This window comes from Triturus cristatus, chromosome 9 (genome assembly GCF_964204655.1).
Source record: "Triturus cristatus chromosome 9, aTriCri1.1, whole genome shotgun sequence".
Classification (NCBI taxonomy): domain Eukaryota; kingdom Metazoa; phylum Chordata; class Amphibia; order Caudata; family Salamandridae; genus Triturus; species Triturus cristatus.
Window position 1 is genome coordinate 731,600,928 of NC_140592.1, and position 24,456 is coordinate 731,625,383.

Here is a 24,456-nt window from a genome sequence, read left to right on the forward strand (position 1 = left end):
CTTGGACTTCTTGGAATGCTTCGACTTACCCGAAGACTTGGATCCCGACGACCGATAGTGACATCGGCTGCGGCTCCGCGACCGATCCTTGGACCTCCTCCTGGACCGGGATCGAGCGACGCGCGGAGCCGAGTGGCGGATCTCGAGAAGCTTACGGGACCGCTCCCGTCTAGCCTTCGAGGTCAGGGCCTTGCAGTCGGAACACGACTCTGTGTCGTGGTCGAGGCCCAAGCAGTACAGGCACCGGCGGTGATGGTCCATAACCGACATCAGGCGGTCACAGTCAGCACAGGCTTTAAAACCAGGCATCCTACCGGCACCGGAGTCGATTGACAGGATCAAAAAGGATTAAAAAACTAGTAAAAAATTGACTAAAGGGGTAGCTCTCCCGGATCTGCGCTTACTGGCGCGGAAAAAAGAAGAACTGACGTCATCGCGCGAGGGCGGCGTCTAAGTACTCCGACGACGTCATTCCGGCGCACGACGCCGCCGAAGGACGCGGAGCCGCAGACGACGCCTAGCGTCGCGCAAGGGGTATCGCTGACGAAAAATCTTCCGGATCCAGTCTGACGCCTGGGGATATTCTAAGGTGAGGAATCTAACTAACGTGTTTCTTTCAGATAAAGGTATTTAATGATTGATTAATAAATATTTGAGAAGCACTGTGGATCTGAAGACGTGGTGTTTTTGTAGACTTAAAAAATAAACAATGTATGAAATAAATGTTACCCCTACATCCAATCCCGTTAAATCGAGATTCATATTTTAATCAGCAAGCCATAGGACAGAAGCACATTTATGCTCAACCCTAAAATTGTTCAGTTAACTTTCAAGTTTTCTGGCCGATCACAACACTCGTTTTCTCTACTTTTCCTTCCAAACTGGCTAGCTGAAATTCAGAAGTGCGATGTCATACCACTGGACACCCAAAAAGAGATCTATCTGATCAATTCTATTTTTCAGTAGAATTAGGCCCCTCATTACGATGTAGGGTGGACTGGAGTCCGCCTGACCTCATTTCGGTGTGGGAGCCGACCGACCGTCAGAAGACATAGACTGACATTTGACCTCTGTCTTTGAAGCGCAGCAAATGTGACAAGATTAATGCAAAACTTAAAGGCATCTTTATTTATTGGTTGATCTTTCATGAGTCAGCAAAAGTCGGCTCAGGACTTACCAGTGGGTTGCAACCTAGTTTGGAAGGCAGTAGTGTAAAGCATTAGTGTGTTGCATACAAGTCATCTTGCAATAACTATGTTTGCAATGGTCTCATCTTTGTTAGCTTGACCATAAACAATGAAATGGTGTTCAGTCTTCTGATAACATGTGTTATATATTTTGTAAAGAAATGACCTCTTATGTATGTAACCTTCTTTCTGCTGGTCATTATATGTTTGCATAGAATGTTAGCAATTTGACTGACATTTCAAAATCAAAACCTAGGATGTGTTGGATAGTTATTCACTCCTTAAGTATCTGAAAAAAGTACCATCAATTGTAAGTGCCTTTACTGTGATTTTAAATGATAAAATCACTGCTAGACAGGAAAGTTTAAGTATTTACTTTTAGAACAAACACTTGTGCATAGGTTCAAAAATGGGTGACCTTGACATAGTTAAGTCAATGTTCAAGTCCCATGTAGGAGAGTTCTAGAAAAGCATCAATAATGGTTATCCTAATTAAATAGCCACATGCATATCCTCTTCTATATGCTGTCCAACAGATATACTGAAATGGCCTGTGCAGCGCATTATAATGGATTTCCCCAGCTTTCATTGCTTCCATTTTTCTGTACAACAACTTCCAGATTGCAGGCAATCAGAGGGCCATGAGGTCTGCATATAGCGTAGTGTGGTCTGGATTTCCCACCCTTCCCGATTGAGGAGGGGGCGAGGAGTATATAGACAGAGATGGATTTGTTTGGTGGTCAGTTGGACCTCAGCGCCCCAGCTGCGAATGTTCACGGCTATGTGCCAATGTCAGACTGGGTTGGAAGTGGCAAACTATAGACCCAAGACCATTCATGAGGCCAGGGGTGCGGGATATTGCTGCCCAGCAGGTTGGTCCTGCCTGATGGGTTTTCCGTGCCCTAGACTGTCGAGACTATCAGTATTTATCTGAGAGATGCCTCACTGGTTGGTCCAGCAGTAGACATAACAGCAAAACACAGCACATACACGCTAAGGACAACCCAGATGTATCTTAATGACTGTCCTGGGCCTCCAACATCACTCAACGATAACACAAATTGCAACAGAACACATTGGATAGAACTCTGAGACCCAACTGTATTACAAGCCTGTGCTGATTGCTTAAGAAAATATGTTAGTAATTTGATACAGCTCTCCTGTTGCATGCCATCAACCCCTTACAACTCGCGCTAAACAAGTGCTTATTATTGTTATCTGAGAGGAATGTAATTTTCTCACTGCCAGTAAAGTAAGTTACTGGTGGGCAAGGGGTAAAAGAGATCATTTAGTGGTTTACTAAACAGCCACATCCTTTTCTTCTCCCCTACAGAAATGATGGGCCAGTCACTTGCAAATTTATTATGCATATATGCTGCTAAACTATTGTTACAGGCAAATAATCTTTTTGCTTTGCATTGTCAATCTATTACAGAGTCATGGGCTATGATCATTCCTCATTTACAGTGGAGGCAGGAGTGACAGTGAAATAGTAGCAAGCAAGCTTTTCAATATTGACTGCTCTTCTACTGCTTTTTGGTGAGTATGAATGCCCACATAATAATGCTTAGTTAAGGCATTTACTTATGGAACGCCTTGCAAATTTACAAATGACAGGAAATTAACAAACGTTAGGATTGCTGCTTTGCTCAGGTTTACTGCGATCCGACTGTCTCAAGAGTGTTCCATCTGCCAATGTGTAAAGCAGTGGTTCCAAAACCTTTTAGAACCACGACCCACTTTTTTGAATTTTTTATTTGCCCCCTGATTCTCCAACAAAATCATTTTTACTGGAATTAGCATGTTATTATATTATTAATCAGCAGATTTGCTGATAGTTATGTGGATTATGTGAAGAATTGTGTGTGAATACTGTGCACTGTTTGAAAGAATGATCTGTCTTATGAAATTAGGTTCAAAAGGATAATGTTACTTACCCAGAAAGCATCTGTTCTTGGCATGTAGAGCTGTAGATTCACATGCTTTGCATACTCCTGCCATCTAGTGTTGTGTCCGGATTTTTGCAAGTTGTTTTTGTTTGAAGAAGTCTTTCTAGTCACAAGGTAGGTGACTCCTACTTTTGGTGATAGTGCGCATGGGCATCGACTCCATTGTTAGATTGTTTACCTGCAGAGGGTGAGAATGGTGTTAATATGTGTAGAATAGAGATGTGATCTGTAGATCACATGCTTTGCATAGACTATATAGCAGTAAACTCCCAAAGCTGTGGCTAACCTGTAGTAGTTTGAAATAGAGTTCTAAGTACTGCTTGGCCTACATTTGCCTGTTGTCTTGCTAACACATCTACACAATAGTGTTTGGAGAGTGTGTGCGGTGTAGACTATGTTGCTGCCTTACAAATATCAGCTAAGGGAATATTTCCCAAGAATGCCATAGTAGCCCATATTTTGCAAGTAGAATGCACTATAGAGGATACTCCAAAGTTCTCTTTGCTTTAACATAACATGTTTGGATACATTTTACAATCCATCTTGCAATACCTGACTTAGATATACAATTGCCCTTGTGAGGTGGAGAAAAAGCAACACATAGTTGCTTTGTTTTCCTAAATTCTTTGGTTCTTTCTATGAAGTAAAGTATAGCACGTCTAACATCACGTGTGTGTAGAGCTCGTTCTGCTACAGAATCAGGTTGAGGAAAGAACACAGGTAACTCAAGTGATTAATTTATATGAAAAGCAGAAACTACTTTAGGGAGAAATTTAGGATTGGTACGAAAAACCACTCTATCTTAGTGAAGTTGAAAGAAAGGCTCTTGTATAGTTAATGCCTGAAGTTAACCAACTCTCCTTAGTGAGGTTATCACTATGAGGAAAGCCACTTTCCATGATAGGAATTTTAACTGACATTTGTGCATTGGTTCAAAAGGTGGACCCATTAGCCTTGTAAGGACTATGTTTAAGTCCCACTCTAGTGCAGGGGGAATTCTTGGTGGTATCACCCTTTTTAGGTCTCGCCTAGCTATTGCGTTTACGCAATCGCTATGCGAGACTCTAGTAAAGGGGCATTTCAAAGTGCTCCCAAAAGTGGATTGCATGGTGAGCACGCGCACAATCACGTGCATTGTGCCGCCATGCAATCCGTTGGGGAAGCGCTTCAGCCCACTGGCGCCCTCGGCACCAAGCGCGCGCCACGCTCCGCCGCGTCACAAATTTGCTTTCACTTTTTCTTTATTTGCGTATCCATCCTTCTCATTTGTCCTTACATTATCCCTCTCGAGCCTCTTTCGCGTTCCTGATTTCACACCTCCCCCTCCTTTCATTTCCGTTCACTCTTTCTTACGTGCCTTCTCTTGCCCACTATTCTCCTCAGTCGTCTTCCGCTACTCGTTCTTCCTCTCTTTCTCCATATCATTGTCTAAACTCATTCCTGCGTTCTGTGTCCCAATCCATCTATCCGCCCCATCCCTTTATCTCCCGTCCACTCGCAACCACACACACTCTTGATTTACACTCTCTCGCTTTCTTTGTGTCTTGTTCTCCTTTTGGTGACCTTTTCCCCACATTTACCCTTTACTCTATCGTCTCTCTATTTCTGTTCCTTTCCGTTTTAACTCACGTGCTTCACTTTTCTCTTTCTATCTCACAAACACACCCCTCCCCTCTGGCGCCCCTCTTAACTTCTATCCTACGTCATTCTTTAACGTTTGTACATCTCTTTAAACATCCACCTATCACAGCTACACCAACACGCCCCCTACACTGCACTCACTCTCTCTCTTGAAACACACATACAGAACCACACGTACAGATCTCTCTTACAAGTGCATGTCAAGTCTTGCCCTAAGAAACACAACCCCTAAAATGCACTTATGGGTCACTCCGCCGTAGGCACCTCTCCCTCACTCGCACACTTCATTACAAACAGCTTACCCGGCCACATATCTTCTTTACACATTTTCTACCACGCATTGTATATCCACACAACATACACACATACATCTATTTCCGACACAACGCTCTCTTACATAGTCTCCATTTAGACGTGTAGCGCTTAGTGGCTCACATTACTCTTAAACACATATATATCTCACTTGCACAGACCCCCGTTGCACTCAGACCGCTAGTAAACAGGTATCTCCTTACCACATAACATCCTTACACAACAGACACACACAAACACACACATGCATGCACATCTCACTCACTAGCACACATTGCTTCAAAAAGCAAACATTTCCCTTACATTTGCACATCCTTTGGGTATACACTGCTCTTAAACAAAAATACAGTTCTCCCTATCTCTTTATTCCGTTTAAAGACACTCACCTCCCTTACACACATACACGACTGCATTAGTGTAGCAGCGCGGCAGTAACTGCACTTGCTCGGTACATGACAATCTCGTCAGACATGTGAGGTGTTGTCACACGAGGTTGTGAGACGGCACCTCGGAGCGTGGACAACGCGACGGGGGAGGTGTAAAATGCGGTCCTCTGAAGTTTGGCGCCTCTCAGTCAGAGGCTTCTGTTTGTTATTGTGTTGGTGCGTTCTTTTTCCGTTTTTCGGTGTTAATTAAGTGCACGCTTGTGGGGCGCGTGGTTGGCACGAGCGACGAGAGCAGTGGCTTTTCTCGCTCGCTTCGCGCTTTTTCGCCGCCGGAGCTGAGGCGCATCTGTGCGCGCGGGTCGCAACCTCCCGGGAGGGGGGACGCCGCTCGAGGGAACGCGCCAACTTTGTCGGTGGCTGAGACGGCGGTCTAGCTGTAGCACAGAGGGTCGGGGGCCACAGCGGTTTCCTGCTGGGGGAGGCGGCTGAGTGTGTTTGTTTGGCCACACCGCTGCTGTCTTTTATATTTCCAACCGCCATGAGAATTTATATAGCGCCGCACCACACTCTGAGCTAACTCGTGTCGCTTTTTACAAAATGAAAGCCGTTTCCCCAAAGAGAAAGGCCAAGTCTTCCATGCGGGGTTTCGTTTAAAGCTGGAGATGAACAAAAACCTATGTGGCGGGTGCACATTCCACTGAGCTGTCTTACCAGTATGTATTCCAACCGTCTCCTTTTCATGATAGATATGTTGATGGCATTTATGTGATGTAATGCAGTTTGCTAGCAATGTAGTACAATGCTATGGCTTATGGTCAACTTTTAAAAAGTGGTTATTGTGTAATTAATTATCTGAAGAATCAGAATATCCGCATTTTACCTACAGCTTCCAATTTTTGAAAAGTGTGTGATCCTTTGCACATAACCATATCACCCATGCCTACGTCCCTTATCCAGCAAATATGTACAATTAGAAACAAGTTATCTACAAAACTGGCCCATAACACCTAAATGCATGTCTCCATCCTTTAGGTGCAATGTAATCTTATCCTTTAAACAAGAATGAAGTCACATTTCTGAAAAGAGAAAATACATTACAGAAGCAGACTATTATGTTTGCAAAGAAATAGCACCAGCTGCAACCCACATGCCTACGGAAACAAGCATTTGCAATGCAATAGGTCTCGCATTTGCGAGAGTTTGAGCTATTAGCATTGTAAATGACAGTGCCTTTTATTTCTGTTTTAAAAAAACCAAACTTAAATAAAAAGCATGGTCATTTACAATGCCAATAGCTCAAACTCGTATAAATGCGAGACCTATTGCATTGCAAATGCTTGTTAATCCTTTCATGAAGGCTTTCATCACTGGTACTTTGAACAGAGATAAGTGTTGTCTATTTTGCAAGTATGCAGCCATGGCTGCTAGATGTAAACGAATGGATGTGTAAGCTAGTCCACAGTGCTGTAAATGCAACAGATAACAAATGATGTTCTGTACAGAGGCATCAAGTGGATTGATGTTGTTGTTATAATAGACAACAAACCGTTTCCATTTTGCTGCATAACATGCTTTAGTAGTAGGCTTTCTAGCCTCTTTGAGAATATTCATACAGTCTGGTGGCAGTTGTAAATAACCAAACTCTGACTTCAGGAGCCAAATCGCTAGGTTGAGTTATCTGAGATTTGGATGTCTGATTTCTCCATGGCTCTGAGTGAGGAGACAGGGTGTGAGATGTAGCTTTTGATGTGGAATCACTGAGTGTTCCAACAGGGTGGTGTACCAAGGTTGACAACCCCATGTGGGGGCTACTAAGATTAGTGTGAGGGACGTTGTCTGAGCTTCCGAACCAGTAATGGAATTAGTGGGAGTGGCGGAAAAACGTAGGCAAATATCCCTGACCAATTCATCCATAGAACATTGCCCTTGGATGCTGGGTGTGGGAACCTGGAAGCGAAGCTTGGGTATTTTGCGTTGTGTACTGTGGCAAACAGATCTATCTGTGGAAACCCCCATTATTGAAAGTAGGGAAGAAGAACTTGGGGGTGAAGTTCCCACTCGTGTACTTGCTGCCTGTGTCTGCTGAGCAGGTCTGCAATCTGATTGTCTACTCCTGGAAGGTGTTCTGCTAGGAGATAGATTTTGTGGTGAATCGCCCAATTTCCAATGCTTTGTGCAAGGCGCGACCGACAGTTGGAGACAGTGAGTCCCTCCCTGTTTCTGTAGGTAGTACATTGCTGTCATGTTGTCTGTGCGAACTAAGACAGTCTTGCTTACAAGTTGGGTGAGAAAAGCTTTGAGTGCTAGGAACACTGCTAGAAGTTCCAGGTAGTTGATGTGGAGACGTTTGCGACTGTCCGACCACAGTCCCTGTACTGTTGAAGATGGGCACCCCAGCCTGTTAACGATCCGTCTGCTGTCAGTATAGTCTGTGGAATCGGGTCTATGAAAGGCCACCTTTTTGCTAAGTTTTGAGGGTTCCACCAATGCAGAGAGCGATGAGTGTGGCTGTCTATCAAAACTAGATCAGTTGATAGACCCAGTGACGGATTCCACTGACGCCCTAGACATTCTTGCAGAGGACGCATGTGAAGCCTTGCACGAGGTACGATTGCAATGCAGGATGCCATCATTACCAGCAGTTGCATGAAGACTCTGGCTGGTAATGATTGGTTGGGTTGGAATTGTAATAGTGTGGCCTGAATATTGTGAATTCTGACTACATTGGGAGTGGCTAGAGCTTTGAGAGTGTTGAGGGAACCTCCCAGATAAGATTGCACTTGTGCCGGACACAGGTGAGACTTTTGTGCATTTATTGTAAAACCTAACTGGTGAAGTAGGTGCACTGTTGTCTGAGTGTGTAGTATACAGTTCTGGTAAGTGCACGCTTTGATAAGCCAGTCGTACAGGTAAGGGAAGACATGTATACATTGTCTTCTGAGATGAGCAGCTACTACTGCAAGACATTTGGTGAACACTCTGGGGGCTGTGGTGACGGCAAATGGAAGTACCTTGAACTGGTAATGTTTGCCTGCTATCACAAACCTGAGGAAGTACTTGTTGAAGAGTTACCATGTGAAAGTGTTCTGACAATATGTATTTGTTTAACTCTCTGAGATCTAGAATAGGTCTCAAGGAGCCGTCCTTATTGGGGATGAGAAAGTAAAGGGAATAAACCCCTGACCCTTGGTACTGAGGTGGGACTGGTTCTATAGCCCCTTTGAGTAATAAAGATTGCACTTCTTGTTGAAGCAAGTGCTGGTGGTCTGGTGCTATTTTGTGAAATCGGGGAGGAATGTTTGGACGATTGTTGATAAGCTCCAGGCAATAACCATGTTGGATAATTGCAAGCACCCATTTGTCTGTTGTTATTGATTTCCAAATGGGGAGAAAGTGTTGAAGTCTTCTTCCGACAGGTGTGGAATAGTCGGAGGGAAGTGTTGGGAACTCACGGTTTGCTTGAGGAAGGGGGAAGTGCGAGGTGTGTTGTTTTTACCTCCACCCCTGGGACTGTTTCCCCTATAACCTCCCCTGAAAAATCCTCTTGTAAAAGAGGATTGGGAATTGCCTTTGTAGTCTGAAGTGTGCTGGTCAGTGCCGGTGGACTTGGACCCTCCGCTATAAAAAGAGCGCCGAAAGGAATCTCTATTTGAGGGAGATTGAAGCGCCCCCATCGATTTTGCTACGTCAGTGTCCTTTTTTATTTTTTCGAGCGCTAGATCGACTTCAGGGCCAAAAATATGTTTTTTATCAAAGGGTATAGCCATGATGGATTGTTGAACTTCAGATTTGAACCCGGATATCCACAACCATGTGTGTCGTCGTAGTAAGATGCTAGTATTTACTTTCCTTGCTGCGGTGTCAGCTGCATCTAGAGCGCATCTGGTAGAGGCATTAGGATTTAGTCCAGGAAGGCAAACTAATTTCTAAGTCTTTGCCTTATGTTTTTCTGGGAGAAACTGAAGTAATTGTTCCATTTCGTCCCAGTGGGCTCTATCGTATCTTGCTAATAAGCCCTGCGTATTAGCGATACGCTATTGGTTAGCTGCTTGCGCAGCCACCCGTTTACCCAAAGCATCAATAAGCTTCGATTCTTTATCTGGGGGAGGGGCTTGAGAGTTAGCCCTCTTTCTAGCATTTGATACCACTAAAGTATCAAGTGGTAACTGACCCTTAATAAAAATAGGATCTGTGGGGGGGAACATTTATATTTTGTATCTTCTCTAGGAGTAAGGATTCTGGCAATGACAAGATCTTTAAAAATATCGTCTGTGTACCTTAACATGCCCTTGAGCTTAGGCAGTGTCTGACTGGACTTATGGGATCCTAGAGTGTCAAAGAGAAAATCTTCCTCTAAAGACTCTTTATGTAGCTCCACCCCACGGTATTATGTAGCTCTAGCAATAAGCTGTTGGTAAGACAGATGGTCATCAGGTGGAGCTGGCCTGGCAGGATAAAGATCTGGGTCTGTGTCCTGTGGAGGATCAGTTGTGTAGTCCGTCCAAGAATCTGGTAATTGTGCATCTTCATTGTCAGTGTCACCTGTGTGAAAATGAGGTAGAGGAGACTGACTCGGTGTAATCTGTAATGGATCAAGCTGTGGTGGAGAGGGAGGAGGAGATGGGAGCGAAGAAAAAAAGCATAGGCACTAGTCCTTTCCATACAGAGGAATCTTGCATGGGCCTCCTTAGATGGTGTTTTAGCATGGATATGCCCTGTGTCAGGTGAATATACACCTTTTTCTGTTTTGGATCCAGTTTAGGAGGTACAGTGTCTATGTTTGGATCCGGTTGTGTTGTAGGCAAGTCTTTGCTTTTCGGCACCACAGCTTTCGGAGTCGAGCCGGAATGTCCTTTCAGTGCCGAGGGTTTCGACTCCGAGAAATGTTTCTAGATGTTTGGTGGCGAAGGTTTCGGTTCGAACGGTTTCGGTTCGGAACCCATCTTAGATTTTGAGCTGGAAGATTTCGACTCGGAAGTGGGCTTTGGCCGACATTGTCCCGAGCCGGAAGGCTTTTCAGATAGTTTTGGAGCCGAGCCATGAGGTGGAGCGTTGGAAACCTCTTCTCGGTGCCGACCTTGGCCTTGAGGCAGAGGTGATGGCGAAGCCTTATATTTCCTAGGGACGGTGGGAGTGGGGGAGGATGGGGGTTAGAGAATGTGTCTTCGGTACGCACGTCCCCATGTCCCTGCGGCACATCTTCCTAGAGGTCGATCTGTAAGTCTGGAGTCAGACGCAGCTCAAGCCATCTCCTCCTCTGCCGCTGATACCTCTTCTTGTTCAGATTCTTCGCCGAAGAGGTCCAGTATAACATCCAACAGCTGCATCTTTCGACGTTGAGCCTGACGATCACGTAGAGTTTTCTTTGACATGGAGGATCGGCACTTGTCGCAGTCTTGCTCTTTGTGCTTGGGAGACGAGCACAAATTACACACTGGATGAGAGTCCGTAGGCGGATATTTCGCGAGGCAAATGGGACAGAATTTAAATGGAGTCCGTTCCATCGACGAGGTGCCGTATGGGCACGGATGGGCCGGAAGGCCGCCCACAGATCTTCTGGTCAAAATGTCGAAGTTTCTTGAAATTTGAATCAAACCCCAGAAAGAGAACGCGCGTTTGAAAACAATACTTTCGAGGTAGAGAGAGTACGCACCGAGGGGGAACCCGAGGATCGAGTCCGAAGAGGAGCGCAGCAATACCCGTCTGAAATTGATGGCAGAAAAAAAACATCTAACAATGGAGTCGATGCCCATGTGCACTATCACCGAAAAGAGGAGCCACCCACCTCGTGACTAGAAGGACTTCTTCGAACAAAAACAACTTGCAAACATACGGACCCAACACTAGATGGCAGGAGTATGCAAAGCATGTGATCTACAGCTCACATGCCTCAAACATATAGTTCTCTATTTTAATGGAATCTAGTGTATTTGCCCCAACATAATTCTGAATATTTTGTACCAGTGGTAAGCAGACATAACACTGTCGGTGCTCCATTAAGCAGCACGATTTCGACAGCACGAGAACAACATTTGGAAACCAAAATGAGTACTTGTAAACAAAACCATTAGCAACACGAACTACATTTTAGTCTGGAAAAGCTGCACATGGTCATGAACTGACCTTCATAAGCTGGGGGTCATCTCCTAGCACAGCACGGGTGACTTGTTGGTAATATTTTAACAGGTCATCGGACAGTACTGAGACAGCACTAGGAACTGAAAAGAAGCAAAAAGCACACACATGAGCAAACAATGCAACCTCAACAGACTTATAACATAAAAGTATTACTGCCAAGGGAGTCAAAGAATGGGGTGCGGATATGGAAGGAAAAGCACAGGTCACAGCCAGTGGGGGAGCACTGGCAAAGACAACACATATGGAGGTAGGGGCATAGAGCACACAAGGAGGTGGCACGTCTGGTGGGGGTAAGGTTTATAGCGCACCTGTTTAAAATCTGAGTTAATCTCATTAGCTGGCCTCCTGCTTACTCTCTTCCTACCTTTAGTAGTACTCCTCATCATGCCCTGACTTCCCAGACCTATCCTACCCATCTTCATATCGGCCTATCTTCACATCCTACCCTACTTCTGCCTTTTCTCTTACCCTTGACTGTTCCACCTTCTCAATTCAAGGTCTTTCACTACAAGTTCTCTATTCATTGTCCCCATCTTATTATTCCATCTCTGACTTCCTTTACACCCCTTTATATCATACACTTGAATTCCATGGTACCAACCTCCCACCCTTTCATCTCACCATGTCCTCATATCTCACTTTATTACTACCACAATGCTTCAAGAAATCCTTGGCTCCTTTCTACTCGAGGATTCTCCTGCTCAAGTTTGGTCACTTATTTGCATTAAAACCATCTGTCTTGAAGTTCTTACTTATGCCCAATCTCCTAAACCTGCTGATCCCTCCCCCCACCACCAATCTCATGCAACATTTAGCCTGCTGTGTTCTTTTTATTTACTACTCTTTCCTATGCATCGTACTGACACTGGATTTGAACTACTATCATTCTCTTTTTGACTTGACTCTTGGTTATTTGTCGGTTTAATGTAAGGAGTTAACCAGACTATGCCTTTTTTCCTGTGGTACAATGCGCGGACACCTACTCGGTTGAGTGGTGTTTAAAAAAAGAAAAAAGGAGATATAGAATGGTTGAGTGGTGCTTTATAAAAAAAAAAAAAGAAATACATAAAATAAACACAGGCTTGTGACAGAACACAACCACTGACCCTCATACATTAACCACCCTGCCTGAACTTTCACTAACCGTCAAGAAGACTACCCTCTGCCTCCCTTTCACTTGCCCATACTCCCTAAATCTACCGAAGGAGAAGTGGAGGACACTCCTTCTCCCACATCGCATTAAAGACATAGAACAGTCTCCCCACGCACATACGGACCATCACCTCACTTCTGGAATTCTGAATGGCCCTCAAGACCTGGCTGTTAGAATAAGCATCCGCACCTGCAAACACCTGGATACCCTATCGGGTGATTAGACGCGCTTTATAAATCCTGATTGAGTGAACAGAGAGTAGATTTCTCACACACTACATGAGGAAGTGGAGGTGCCTTAGGGGAAGTCCATAGCACCAACATATTGGGTTTGCAGGAATCCGAGACCTTAGTTAGGAGGATATGTAGCATGGGGAGCCCAGATAGTGGTGTACAAAGCACAGCACGACTCAACAAGGAACATGGCAAAGGTAGCACAGCTGTGTGTGCGCGAGTTAAGGAGACAGACAATGTGGGAGAGTTCCCCAGAGTTCTTGTTGTAGACTACTAGAAACTGGCCTTCTATCTGCCCAAAGGTACCAGTATCTTGGGCCTAGATCTTAATGTGTGCTGGTGATTTCAGATGGTGAGCACAAGCACTCATTTCTGTGGACCTGGACTTACTTCTCATCATCAGACTTTGTACCAGAGAAAGAGAGAGCGTAAGGCAGGAAAGTGAAAGAGAAATACATCAGAGAGAAAGGGATGTAAAAGAACCCACAACAATGAGATTAAGAGTCGGGAATGTAGGGTAGAGGAAGAAAGAAGCATGGTCTTCAATGAAGACTAGCCAGCATTTGATTTGGCAATTGTGGCATTCAGGAGTGCCGGCAATAGGTTTGTAAGGAAATATCTGGGCAACTGCACTTTTTCAAATACAAATTAGGCACTGGCCAAGAGCATGCCAACACAATAAACCATTCATTTCTCATCCAATACCATTCGAGTCTTCAACAGCCTTATTTTTCCACACTCAACATTTGCAGACTTATTGATTAAATTCAATCGTAAGACACTACTTTGTGGCAATGAGTTATGACTTGCTGAAGGGGGCAATCTGGAAATCAAGAGGAGTTGGATTTCCGAGACATGGCTGTCTGTGCTTGAACGCTCACTGGTGCTTCGGAGAGGCTTACCCCAGTACAGTAAGCTCTGCTTTTGAAGGCCATCTCTACTGTAATTTGTGGTGATGCTGGGCCTCTGCATCTTGAAGTCAAGGTCTTGTCTACTCTAGTGACAGTTCATTTGGTTAGAATTGAATCACTCCCGTTCCAGCTGCAACTTACTATTTTGTCGGGACAGGTTACCCTGGCAATTATTTTTTTCCAAGCCAGTTGTAAAAGTTACACACTAGCCAGCAATTCGTTAATGTTCACCCTTTAATGTTTGATGTATTTGCAGGTGACAAGTTCAAATGCCAGTAGAGCCAATTCCACCTTCCAAGGTAAGAGAACCATTAAATTGAGTATTACAAACTTAATTACAGTGCTCAGAAACAGAGTAAGTGTGGTTTGAAGCACAATATAAAAATGTTATTAATAGCAATACTGTTTACATGCTTTGATGATTTTCCCAGCCACTGGAAAATGACTGCTGTTTGTTTACTTTAACCCTAGACTTGTTGCAGCGCTGAGAAAACTGCTTACAATAGCAAAATTGGTTACAGTCACATGCCTGATTAAAATGTAAAGGCTTACATAGTGAGTCATCAATATAAGATCTAGGATTCGGTTTGGATGTTTTATACATTCTGAGAATTTTATATAAATGTCTATAATTCAGCTAGTCCCTCAAAGTGTGCATTGGTGTCTGGCGATACAGATAAGCAGCCTCTTACAGAGATGTTGGATAGATGGCCTGCTGAAATAAGTATTATCAGGGCAAAGTGAGACACTTCCAGATGTGCCCCGAAATATTGGAACCCTCTTCCATGTTGGAGACCTGAGCTCCTCTTTTCTGCTGTGCCATCATGGCTGAAGGTTGCATGTGGGAGGGCATGTTAGCTGGTAGCAACAGAATGAGACTGCAGGCCTAAAGAATTGACCAAGGAAATCAGTCAATAGAGGAGCTTTTTAGACAGTGCCTGTTGGCAGGTCTGTTCATGTTGAAATAAGTAATTTCAGCTTTTGAAATAACTTGATGTAAGCTACTGCATAGAGTTTCTTACCGATTATTGCTTAAAAACAGGAGAATAAGTAAAGAAAATAATTCCTTGTAGGCACGTTTCCCGATGATACACTAATTACCCAAGCCTCCAAGGGTCTATTGGGTCTCCCACTCCTCCTCTTACTGCTGGGTACACAGGCACCTGACCTGGCTCATTGACAATAATGCTGACCCAGTATTGTGGTATGGCTACCGGTCATAAAGCAACGGCTTCTGAAGAATTTTTCACATGTAGCATTTTGCAAGGCTGAACATTATGAATTAAAAGAAGAAATCCCATCTCAATAACTTTGAGACTCTGAACACCATCTAAGGGACCGAGGTGGGTTCTGACAACAGATCAGGGCTGAGAAGCCTTCCAAGGGTTGCCTTTCTCTTCAGTGTACTTTGAACTTTTGTTACTATACTCAAACCCACCAATGAGAGCTTGGAGTCAGTTGAAATAGCTCAATAGAAAACTACCTGGCTTTACTTAGAATACTGCCGCTGGACACGACTCAGCTCCACCACTGCATCCCAGGGAAAGTCAGTACAGTGACCAAACAACCTTGCATTGGGCACTAGCCTCCTTGAAGCACCCTTCCTTTTCAGAGATGTTTTAGCTCCACACTAGAGACTTGGTTGTAAGGTATCTTTTGGCAGAGTCCAATGTCCATCTCTATGTCACTATCACCTGTTCACATGAGGTAAAGCCTTTTTGTCCAGGACCCACTAAAAATCTCACAAGGGATTTAGCCATATTTTTCTTCCACTTACCATCTCCATACACTTTAATGGTACAACATAGACTTCTGTAATCTGATCCTCTATGATACTTCAGCATGCATTTGCGAACTCAGAGTTATAGAAAATGGTGCCCTATTCCCTCCCTTCAAATAGGCCTATACTGGATGTTTCTACCCCCTCCACATGGAGCCTATCTGGAGCTCCTGCCCTCTTGTTAATGAACCCATACATGGTTGTTCTGGTCCCTCAACCTCAAATACAACTTCATACCAGATTGCCATGAACTCAAAGGGCAATACCACTTAGTTTTGCAACCCTTTCTCTAGTAGTTAATAGATGGTTCCTTAAATGCCCAGAAGATGTATAGGGGTGGCTTGAACTGGAAGAAAGAAATGGCACAACACTGGCTCATAGAAGAGAGACACAATACAGAATGAGCAATCCACTCAAAGAACTACTAAAAGAATCCACAGAGTGATGGGACCCACACAGTCCAGTGGCAGAACAATCGTACAACAGGATAGCATGATAGGATTAGAAAAAGGCTATTTTAATGGAAGGTCTTGAATTGGCAGTGAAAGAGACTAGAGCAGGCTGAACTTGTGGGGGAGATTTTTCTCAGCATATGGTTTAGTTTTAAATCAGAAAAAGATTTATAGGAGATAGGATATAGGAATAGGTGAAAGTTAATCATCAATCTAAAAGTTACAAATGGGGAGACACCTACTTTGGGGTTTGCAGAGTGTTTATGCAGGAGGTGGGGGTTGAGTTAAAATTTTGCTACAGCAGTTAGTACGTTAGGTAAGTAGAAACCCTATTTGGGCATCCTTGCACATGCACCATCCAGTATAAAAGACCGCAGTTGGCTAGCCCATACTCTGTAGACATATACTACCATAATGCAGACCGCAGTCAGAAAATAACTCACAACCATAAAGGGAGAACAAACTCAATGGGGCTTAATATTTGGTTAGCCTCATGGAATGTTAGAGGCCTTAATGATTTTGTAAATTGTCAGGGTCCACACACATCTCCTACTATAGTCAGTGAACATTGCTTTCATACAGGAAACCCATTTGGCTGATAATGAGGAGAATAAGTTAACGTAAAATGGAGGGGGCAGTTATACTCATCCACATACTCTTAACTATGCAAGGGAGAGGTCAATTTGGAGAGCGCCAGGAACCACACTCCCGCTCCGACACTCAAAGGCAGGTGTAGAGGTAACCTTTGGTCTACCAAACTCTTAGACAGACTGGAGGTGAGTATTGTTAATGTCTAATCACCTAACACAGATAATATTTACTTCTGGATGTTACTGGAAGAGTTAATACCCTATTTAGACACCAGTATCATATGGGCAGGGGACTTTAACTTTATGAAGGACAGCAGCATGGATAGGCACACACCTAATAAAATCACTAAGTCAGCCATAACGTGGGTGCAGTCCGAAGTTATGACAAAAACAGATTGCGTGGATGTATGGAGAAAGCTTCACCACACTCACAGGGAATTCTCCTGTCAGTCGCTTAGCCATAAAATACATGGCAGACTAGATCAAGACTTGATATCACATTCTCTGGTCATCAAGGTCCAAACAGCCCAACAATTAAATAGATATCCATTTGACCATTCGTCCATCTGGATTAAATAAATCGACTGCCAGTTAAGGGGCCCTATGGCAAAGTGGAGACTGAGCCATGAGGCCTTGAAGGATGCTGGCTTTCACTCAGATATCTATCAGATAGAGAACGTGGATTTGTATGAAAACTGGTCACCGTCCTCTAACAAGGCTAACAAATGGGAGCATCTCAAAGTGAGATTGAGGGAGAATGTATAAGCAAAATACATGGTATTAAAAAACACAACTCAAGTGTGGCCTGATCCAGAAAGAGAACGGAGTGTCTCAACTTCAGAAATTAATGGAGTAGGAGGTCTTGGTAGAAACTGAGTTGCTATAAGCAAGGTGGGAGTTAGAAAAAGTCTGGGATACCCTGGACAACTTTACATTACAGGAATACACACAGGAACTACACAGAGAAGGGGACAAAAATTGGGTACACTCTTGGGATGGCTGTTAAAAAGACAGCAACCATCTTCCCTAATCATGACATAAGCCTAATGGGGACCCAGAAGAGTATTGAGAGTGTACTGACAGAGTACTATTTTAACATCTAGACACACTATATAAATCACCCTAGCTATACTTGGAGAGTTTGCTGGGTGACATGTTGATTGGGATTTAATTACCAAGACTCATGGTAGAACAAAAAGGCTGAATTAGAGCTTGACCTTATGGCAGAAGAGCTAGTGGAGATTGTTAAGAATATGCTTAGATGCAAGGTGTCTGGGACACACGGTATACCTCCGGAATTCTACCAGCTCTCTGCTGGACTCACCTTAGAGAAGTTCTTGGAGGTTTGCAGAGAGGAAGTAAACCGCTGGGTATGATCTATGATGTGCGAGGCAGACACTGTCATGGTATCAAACCTGGACAAGACCCTTATACTTCCCGGTACACATCGACCTCTTTTAATAAAGAATACTGACGCAAAGATATTAGCCATACCTCTAGCTACCAAACTTCTGCAAGTTGTAGGTACAATGGTACATGAAGACCTGTGTGGTTTTATACCATGATGCAATACTCTACATCTAACATCAAAAGATTAAATCACATATTGCATGCCACATGCCAACAAGAAGGTGACGACGTGCTGACTGCACTGGATATAGAGAAAGCATTCGGTCTGTTAGACTGAAGGTCTATGATTGCGGTTATTGAGCGGATGGGATTTGACCCACATTTCCTGAGGTGGTTCAGACTACTACATACAGTTCCTGTTGACTAGAAACAGGTACTAGACAGAGTTGCCCTCTGTCCTCGCTATTAGACTTAGAGATGTCTTGAAGGACTGGAAAATACCAGTGGGGGACAAAATACATGTGGTATCTCTGTATGCAGACGAGACCCTGGTATGTCTTAATTGACCAGGGAGATCGGCCTACATCTTGTGGCATGAATTAGAGGGGTACAGCAGAGCATCAGGCCTCTGTATTAATAAAGAAAAGACTGTTCTGTTCCCGCCGGAGAGCGTAGAAATAATTAACCTCAAGGAGCTCGCACTGATGGGAATCTGCTGGCATACTGACTGTTTCCGATACCTGTTTATATAAATCATGCATTCAACTGATAAGCAATATAAATATAATATGTGGATGGTAATGCAGGGCCTAAAGAGAGCTTACAGTTCTAGAACACTATTATCCCACCTACAATGGGTCGGATTTTGACTGCAAAAACGGTACTTCTACTCCTTTGTGTGTATGTGCTGTAAAACACAATATGCCAAATTTCAAGAGCTACATTTAAAGAATGGATAGCATATTGATAAAACTAGTCTGGGCTGGGAAGAGGAGCAGAGTAGGTCTGAAGGTGATGAAAATGGACAGAGCACGCAGTGGAGTTGGTCTAACTGATCTTGATTTATATTACATTGTGGTACAGCTGTATGATGCAGTTAAATAGTGCAAGGACATAGATAATTGGTGAAAAAGGCTACTCAGCAGGCTATTGGGTGTGGAATCACTACTGGTGCTCCTCATGAAGGGTGGAAATGTGCCCAAAAGATATATCCAAATAGTATGGCTGTCATCTACAACATGGGAGGCAGCAGTCAAGAAATTGTTGGGACACCCTCTTTTTTCACATTTGGTGGCTAAAACAATATAAACATATTAGTGAAGATATGTCCATAGCATAACGGATTGAAGGGGAGTGTATACCCTAGGGAAATTGCACCCGGAGATGTGTTAATCTCCTTTGGGGAGGCTCAGGAGGCATTTGGAATACATGTGTGGCTGTTCCTTCACTATGTAAGACTGTTCCGGACAATCAGAGAAATATGGGCAGACATTCCCAACATTCCTGCCACGCACAAACACCGAAGCAAGACTGACAATGGAAGGTTGTTGTGGGCTGGTTTCACAACTCTATATGGCTCTAAAGACACATAGGAAGAAAGCCCAAATTAAAGCATGACAATTATGGGAGGGCAATTCGCAGATTATATTAATAGATAGCATTTGAGACAGAGGATGTGCGGTGGTGCAAGAGATTTCTAGTAATACAAGCGTCACACAAACTTATTTTAACTTTTTTGCCCAGAACCTATATGACCAGGAACCTACCTACACAGAATGTACATAGGATTTATCCTAGAAGTCCACCCCAAGCCCCGTATGTAAGACACCGGATGCCTCATTCACCTATATGACTTTGGCCTGTGGAACTCGAACGAACTACTGAAGGCAAACTACAATGAAAATAAAGTTAGTCAGAGGCACAAATACTGATAGATCGGTAGATCACTTCTTATTGAATATAATATTTACGTAGGCCAAAACACCAGAGAATCCACTATACATTTGCAATATTGGGGTTTTTGCTGCCCAAAAGGCATACATCAATTCATTGGATAGCCCACACAAGGCCAGAAGAGGCAGGCTTGAGGGGGGACCTGCTGGAATGCCTAACAAAAATGAATGTGTCCTCATGTAACGCAACTGGTGCTCATGTAAAGCACTCTGATACGGGTCAAGTTCGCGCTATATAAAACTTCGAGAAAAAATGCCCAGGTGGAAGAAATTAGGATGAGAGTGTTCAAGACAGATGATAAGATTGACAAACAGGAAATAAATAATAACTGAAGGGTAAATGGCTGAACTTTAAAAAAGACTAACATTTGCTATGCCAACTATCTAATTACTATATTGCTAGTGTAGCAATAGTTGTTTATAGTGCAGGTGTGTATGAGAGACGATTAAAAACTACACACAAAGGATGTTAACCTGTTTTTTTCTTTGTTGCTTTTATTTTAATTCTAGGGTGAAATCTGCAGAATCAAGTTTTGAGGAATGCCACATATACAACCACTGTAAAGTGTTATCTATCAATGCTGCAATTTTAAAATAAAAAGTTATGAAAACGCAATGGTATCACATCGTTTGGCATTTGATGATACTCTAGCATTCCAGTGACAGCAGAAGCAATGCTTAATTTAAGACCAATCAGAACAGCATGATGCAAGAGTGAGGTTCTTACCAGTTCCTTGGGCCTCCTGATTTCCTTTTCCATCCAGGTAGGAGACATGCACTGCAAAGGAAAAGAGGAGAACATTAAATTGAGTCCTTCACTTTTATCCAAATCAATGGAAAAGGGTAAATGCCCAATACTTTTACATCCCAGGTCAGTGTGAAACTTCAGGTCTTAGTAAAGGACTTTAAATACTGGGAAATACCTAGCCAACATCTGCCATGTCTTCAAAGAAAAGGGAAAGACCTCACCAATGTTTAGATAGCCCTGACACTTGATATTCTTAGCCCCAACAGATTTGGCACCTATGGCCCCTCTGATTAAACTAGGAAAGGTGCCCCCCAACTGTCAACTAGTCAGGGTCTGTGACCCATCTTTCTCCTAAATGTTCTTTGAGCACAATCTCAGTGTTGTAAGACACTCACCTTGGATGATACACACTGACAGTATAGTCTCAGTGTTTGTAGACATGTGTTATGAGCAACACCCAGTGCAATGTGCTGTCTCATCAAATAATCGTCCGAGTCCCCCCCCAAAAAAAGGCAAGGGGGCAGGGTAGGAATACTTTGAACCTCCTCACCCCTCCCCTCCCAGGATCCGTGAATCTGCGACATTGGTTGCATACGGAGGAGGGTGGGAGTAAGGGGGAATGGGACAAAACTCACTTGACAAAACAAAGCGTACAGGGACATTATAGTTGGATAAAAGAATTTAAAAGACCTTAGAAATTCACAAAAACAAAGGTTACAGGGCATTATAGTTAGGTTCAGAAATTATCTCAAGCAACTTTAACTCAGAACTAGAAAATTGACCAGTAGATCTACCTCGATTAAACTGAAAAGTCTTCAGGTCTTTTTTAAACCATGATTTCAAGTCTAATTTCCTAAGCTGTTCCAGAGCTTAGCAGCCAGATAAGAGAAGGCACTACTCCCTGTTCAAGCTCGCTTTACGCCAGGTAAAGCCAAGAGCAGTTTATTGCTGGAATGCAAATCTCTTCCTAGCATGTATGAACTGAATCGCTGCTGAAAAAAAAGCGGACCCTTCTAGCTCTGAATGTGATCAGCAGAGATTTTAAGGTGATTTGCCACAGGAAGCCAATACAGCTGTTTGAGACGTTGTCAAATGGAGTGTCTTTTTGGGATCCCTAAAACAAGACAAGAGGCTGCATTTTGAACTGTCTGAAGTTTGTCGAGAGATTTGGTAGAAGTACCTAAGGCGAGGAATTAGAGTAATCCAATCAGGAGGTTACCAGGGCCTTTACAATCAGTTTCCTGGTACACTCCGGTAAACATTTTAAAAACTTGGATAAAGATTTCAACAGTCCAAAACATGCATAGATATTTACCATTAATTAACCTTTGAGGGTTTGCCAAAATTAAGTAAAAAAATAATTCTTGTCCATTTCTCTTAAAATATTTCATTTAAAAAGGGAAGGAGAGGTTTCTACTGTGCATTTCCTTAGAAAAGCCAGGAAAGTGTTTATTTATAATAGAAGCAACTAACATACAGCAAGACATTACCTCTTGCAGACCGCAGGATCACTCTATCCAAATCCTCTGGAAAAAACACCTCTCAAAAAAGGTCTATACAACTGACATCAACATGCTGTAGCACATACAATAGCCAGAAGGATTGATATTACCTCAGGTGTGGAAAGAGAAAGGAATGAAATGCTTTAACACATTTATGCAAGGAAGTCTCCGATTGAACAGTCTTAGTGTAAGATACACTCACAAGAAGGGACTGCGAGTCGGCCAAAGACCTTAAAAGTCAAATTTAATGTAAGAGACTCTTGCTTTGTGCTGAAATGTTCAGAACACGTTCGTTGAATGCCAGTCTCCTTGTTGCAAAGCAGTGAGAGTTAGAAGACGCACCTAGCACAGTAGTCAGAAAGGTAGGATACATTTTTGCATGGCGGTGTCACAGTAAAGTATATACACTTTGCACATAAATGTTATGGACACATCCCCAAGTCCTTTTTAATAAAACCAGCAGTGTGTATTCGGAGAACTAGCCTTGCATAGCTTTCTTATGAATATGAACGTGCAAATCATACTGCAAGGTTGGGTTCACTTGCCTCGTCCTCAAGGACTACGTTCACTCACCTCGCACAGCAGTCTCTGCACAGCCCTTGGGGATGTTTGTGGCCAGTGCCAGCTCCACAAGGTTCACTTCTCGGTCCTCGACAAAGAAAAGCTCTCCATCCTTGATCGTACGGAAGGGAAGAACATCCTGGGAGCCATAGCCACACACTGCCTGTGGGAAGAGGGATCCTGCATGAGCAAAGGACTGTAAACCCTTAAATACACCCTCTAATCATATGCGGTCATCCTAATATCTATATCTCTCTGTTGCTCTCTCCTGCTCTGTCACTCTATCCGCTTCACTTCCCTCAGCTTGCATTGCCTGCTGCTGCTTTAGTACCTCTTTTTTTCCCCCGGACACCAACTCTTTGAGCAAGCCTTACATCTGGACTAAATACAGTATTGTTCAGTATTTAGACGGCTTTGGTTTGTCTCTCCATCAATATCGGACACTGTCTAAATCGGATGGCGCTTTAAAGTTTGTGTCTTTCCGTGGTCACTTGGGCACAAAAGATATTGATGAAGGACCATATTTCACTCGGCATGCACGCATGAAGTGACGCGCTTTTATACGCCTTTGTGCTTCTGTGCATAAGAACTTGAATTCTGTTTGGCCTGGAGATATTCCTGTCGGCCTGTCAAAAATACTCATTGTGTACGACATCTAAGGTTGACACATTTCTAAGGTCCAAACTTATCTGGACACCATAGTCCTCTTACATTTACCTTGAAGGGTCAACCATTTTTTATTAACAGTCCTGAAGATGGTCTAACGGACAAAAGCCTGAATAGACCGAAACGTCGACAAACTGCACCATTTTCTCTCAATTATTTTTTAACAGTTTAAGAATAGGTGTTCACAATTGCAACTAGGAAGAACATTCATTTGTATACAGCTGTAACTTCTGGTTTCATTGTGATTGTATAATGATTTTGTACCCTTTATATATAAAACATTTTGTATCAATATAAACCTCTTTTGAACACATACACCCGTGTCTCAAACATGTCTCTAAGACTTTTCTCTGTAAAAGATTGATTCATGTGTGAATAACTGTAATTGTCTTTGAAAAATATTCATTTACAAGCAAATTGAAAAAGTTTGTTAATATTTAACATACGAACTGATTATACATTTTCAGCTTAGTAAACCCCTTGTAGACACACCTACCCGCTAATATTACCTGCCCAAGCCGTCCAGGGTAAATTGGGTTCCCCATTATTAATGACATTGCTTTAGTACCTCAGTGGCCTGTCTGGTTTGGCTTCTTCATCTGAAGGGGACTACACAACCTCATGCCCCTTGAGATGCTGCTTCCAAATCCTGATCAGCAGATAATGGTTCTAAGCAGAGTTCATTCAAACACATAATTTAATAATTTACATTACCATATTTTATTTAAAAAATCTATTCTTCAATATGATAATCAGTCCACACAACTAAATTACTGTGTCAAACATATGTGACAAAGAACAATAGCTATATGACAAATGGGCTAAAGTAGGCAACTTTGCAGTCAGGTATTTCAACTATACAGTGTTCAAATAAACTCAAAATCTAGTTCACAAGCAGGAAACTGGATGACGTTTCATCTCAAACAGGAGTAGACAAGTCATCAT

At 43.1% G+C, this 24,456-nt stretch overlaps 1 protein-coding gene and 1 long non-coding RNA gene across 6 annotated transcripts in view; one reads left to right on the forward strand and one right to left on the reverse strand.

The window, feature by feature from the left end:
* LOC146798632 (uncharacterized) overlaps positions 1–20,650 on the forward strand; it is a 118,842-nt gene extending 98,192 nt beyond the window's left edge. Inside the window, exons 2-4 of the long non-coding RNA XR_014968735.1 lie at positions 2,623–2,726; positions 14,167–14,209; positions 20,545–20,650. This is a non-coding gene — a long non-coding RNA (uncharacterized LOC146798632). The remainder of the gene's footprint in view (positions 1–2,622; positions 2,727–14,166; positions 14,210–20,544) is intronic.
* The window catches only part of TAF6L (TATA-box binding protein associated factor 6 like), a 140,675-nt gene that overhangs the window by 24,167 nt on the left and 92,052 nt on the right, over positions 1–24,456 (reverse strand). For all 5 annotated transcript variants that reach the window (XM_085625948.1, XM_085625949.1, XM_085625950.1 and 2 more), the window contains 3 exons: positions 22,858–23,008; positions 20,762–20,812; positions 11,599–11,693 (listed from right to left, as the gene is read on the reverse strand). In XM_085625948.1, the coding sequence (XP_085482074.1) occupies positions 11,599–11,693; positions 20,762–20,812; positions 22,858–23,008 (297 nt within the window). The remainder of the gene's footprint in view (positions 1–11,598; positions 11,694–20,761; positions 20,813–22,857; positions 23,009–24,456) is intronic.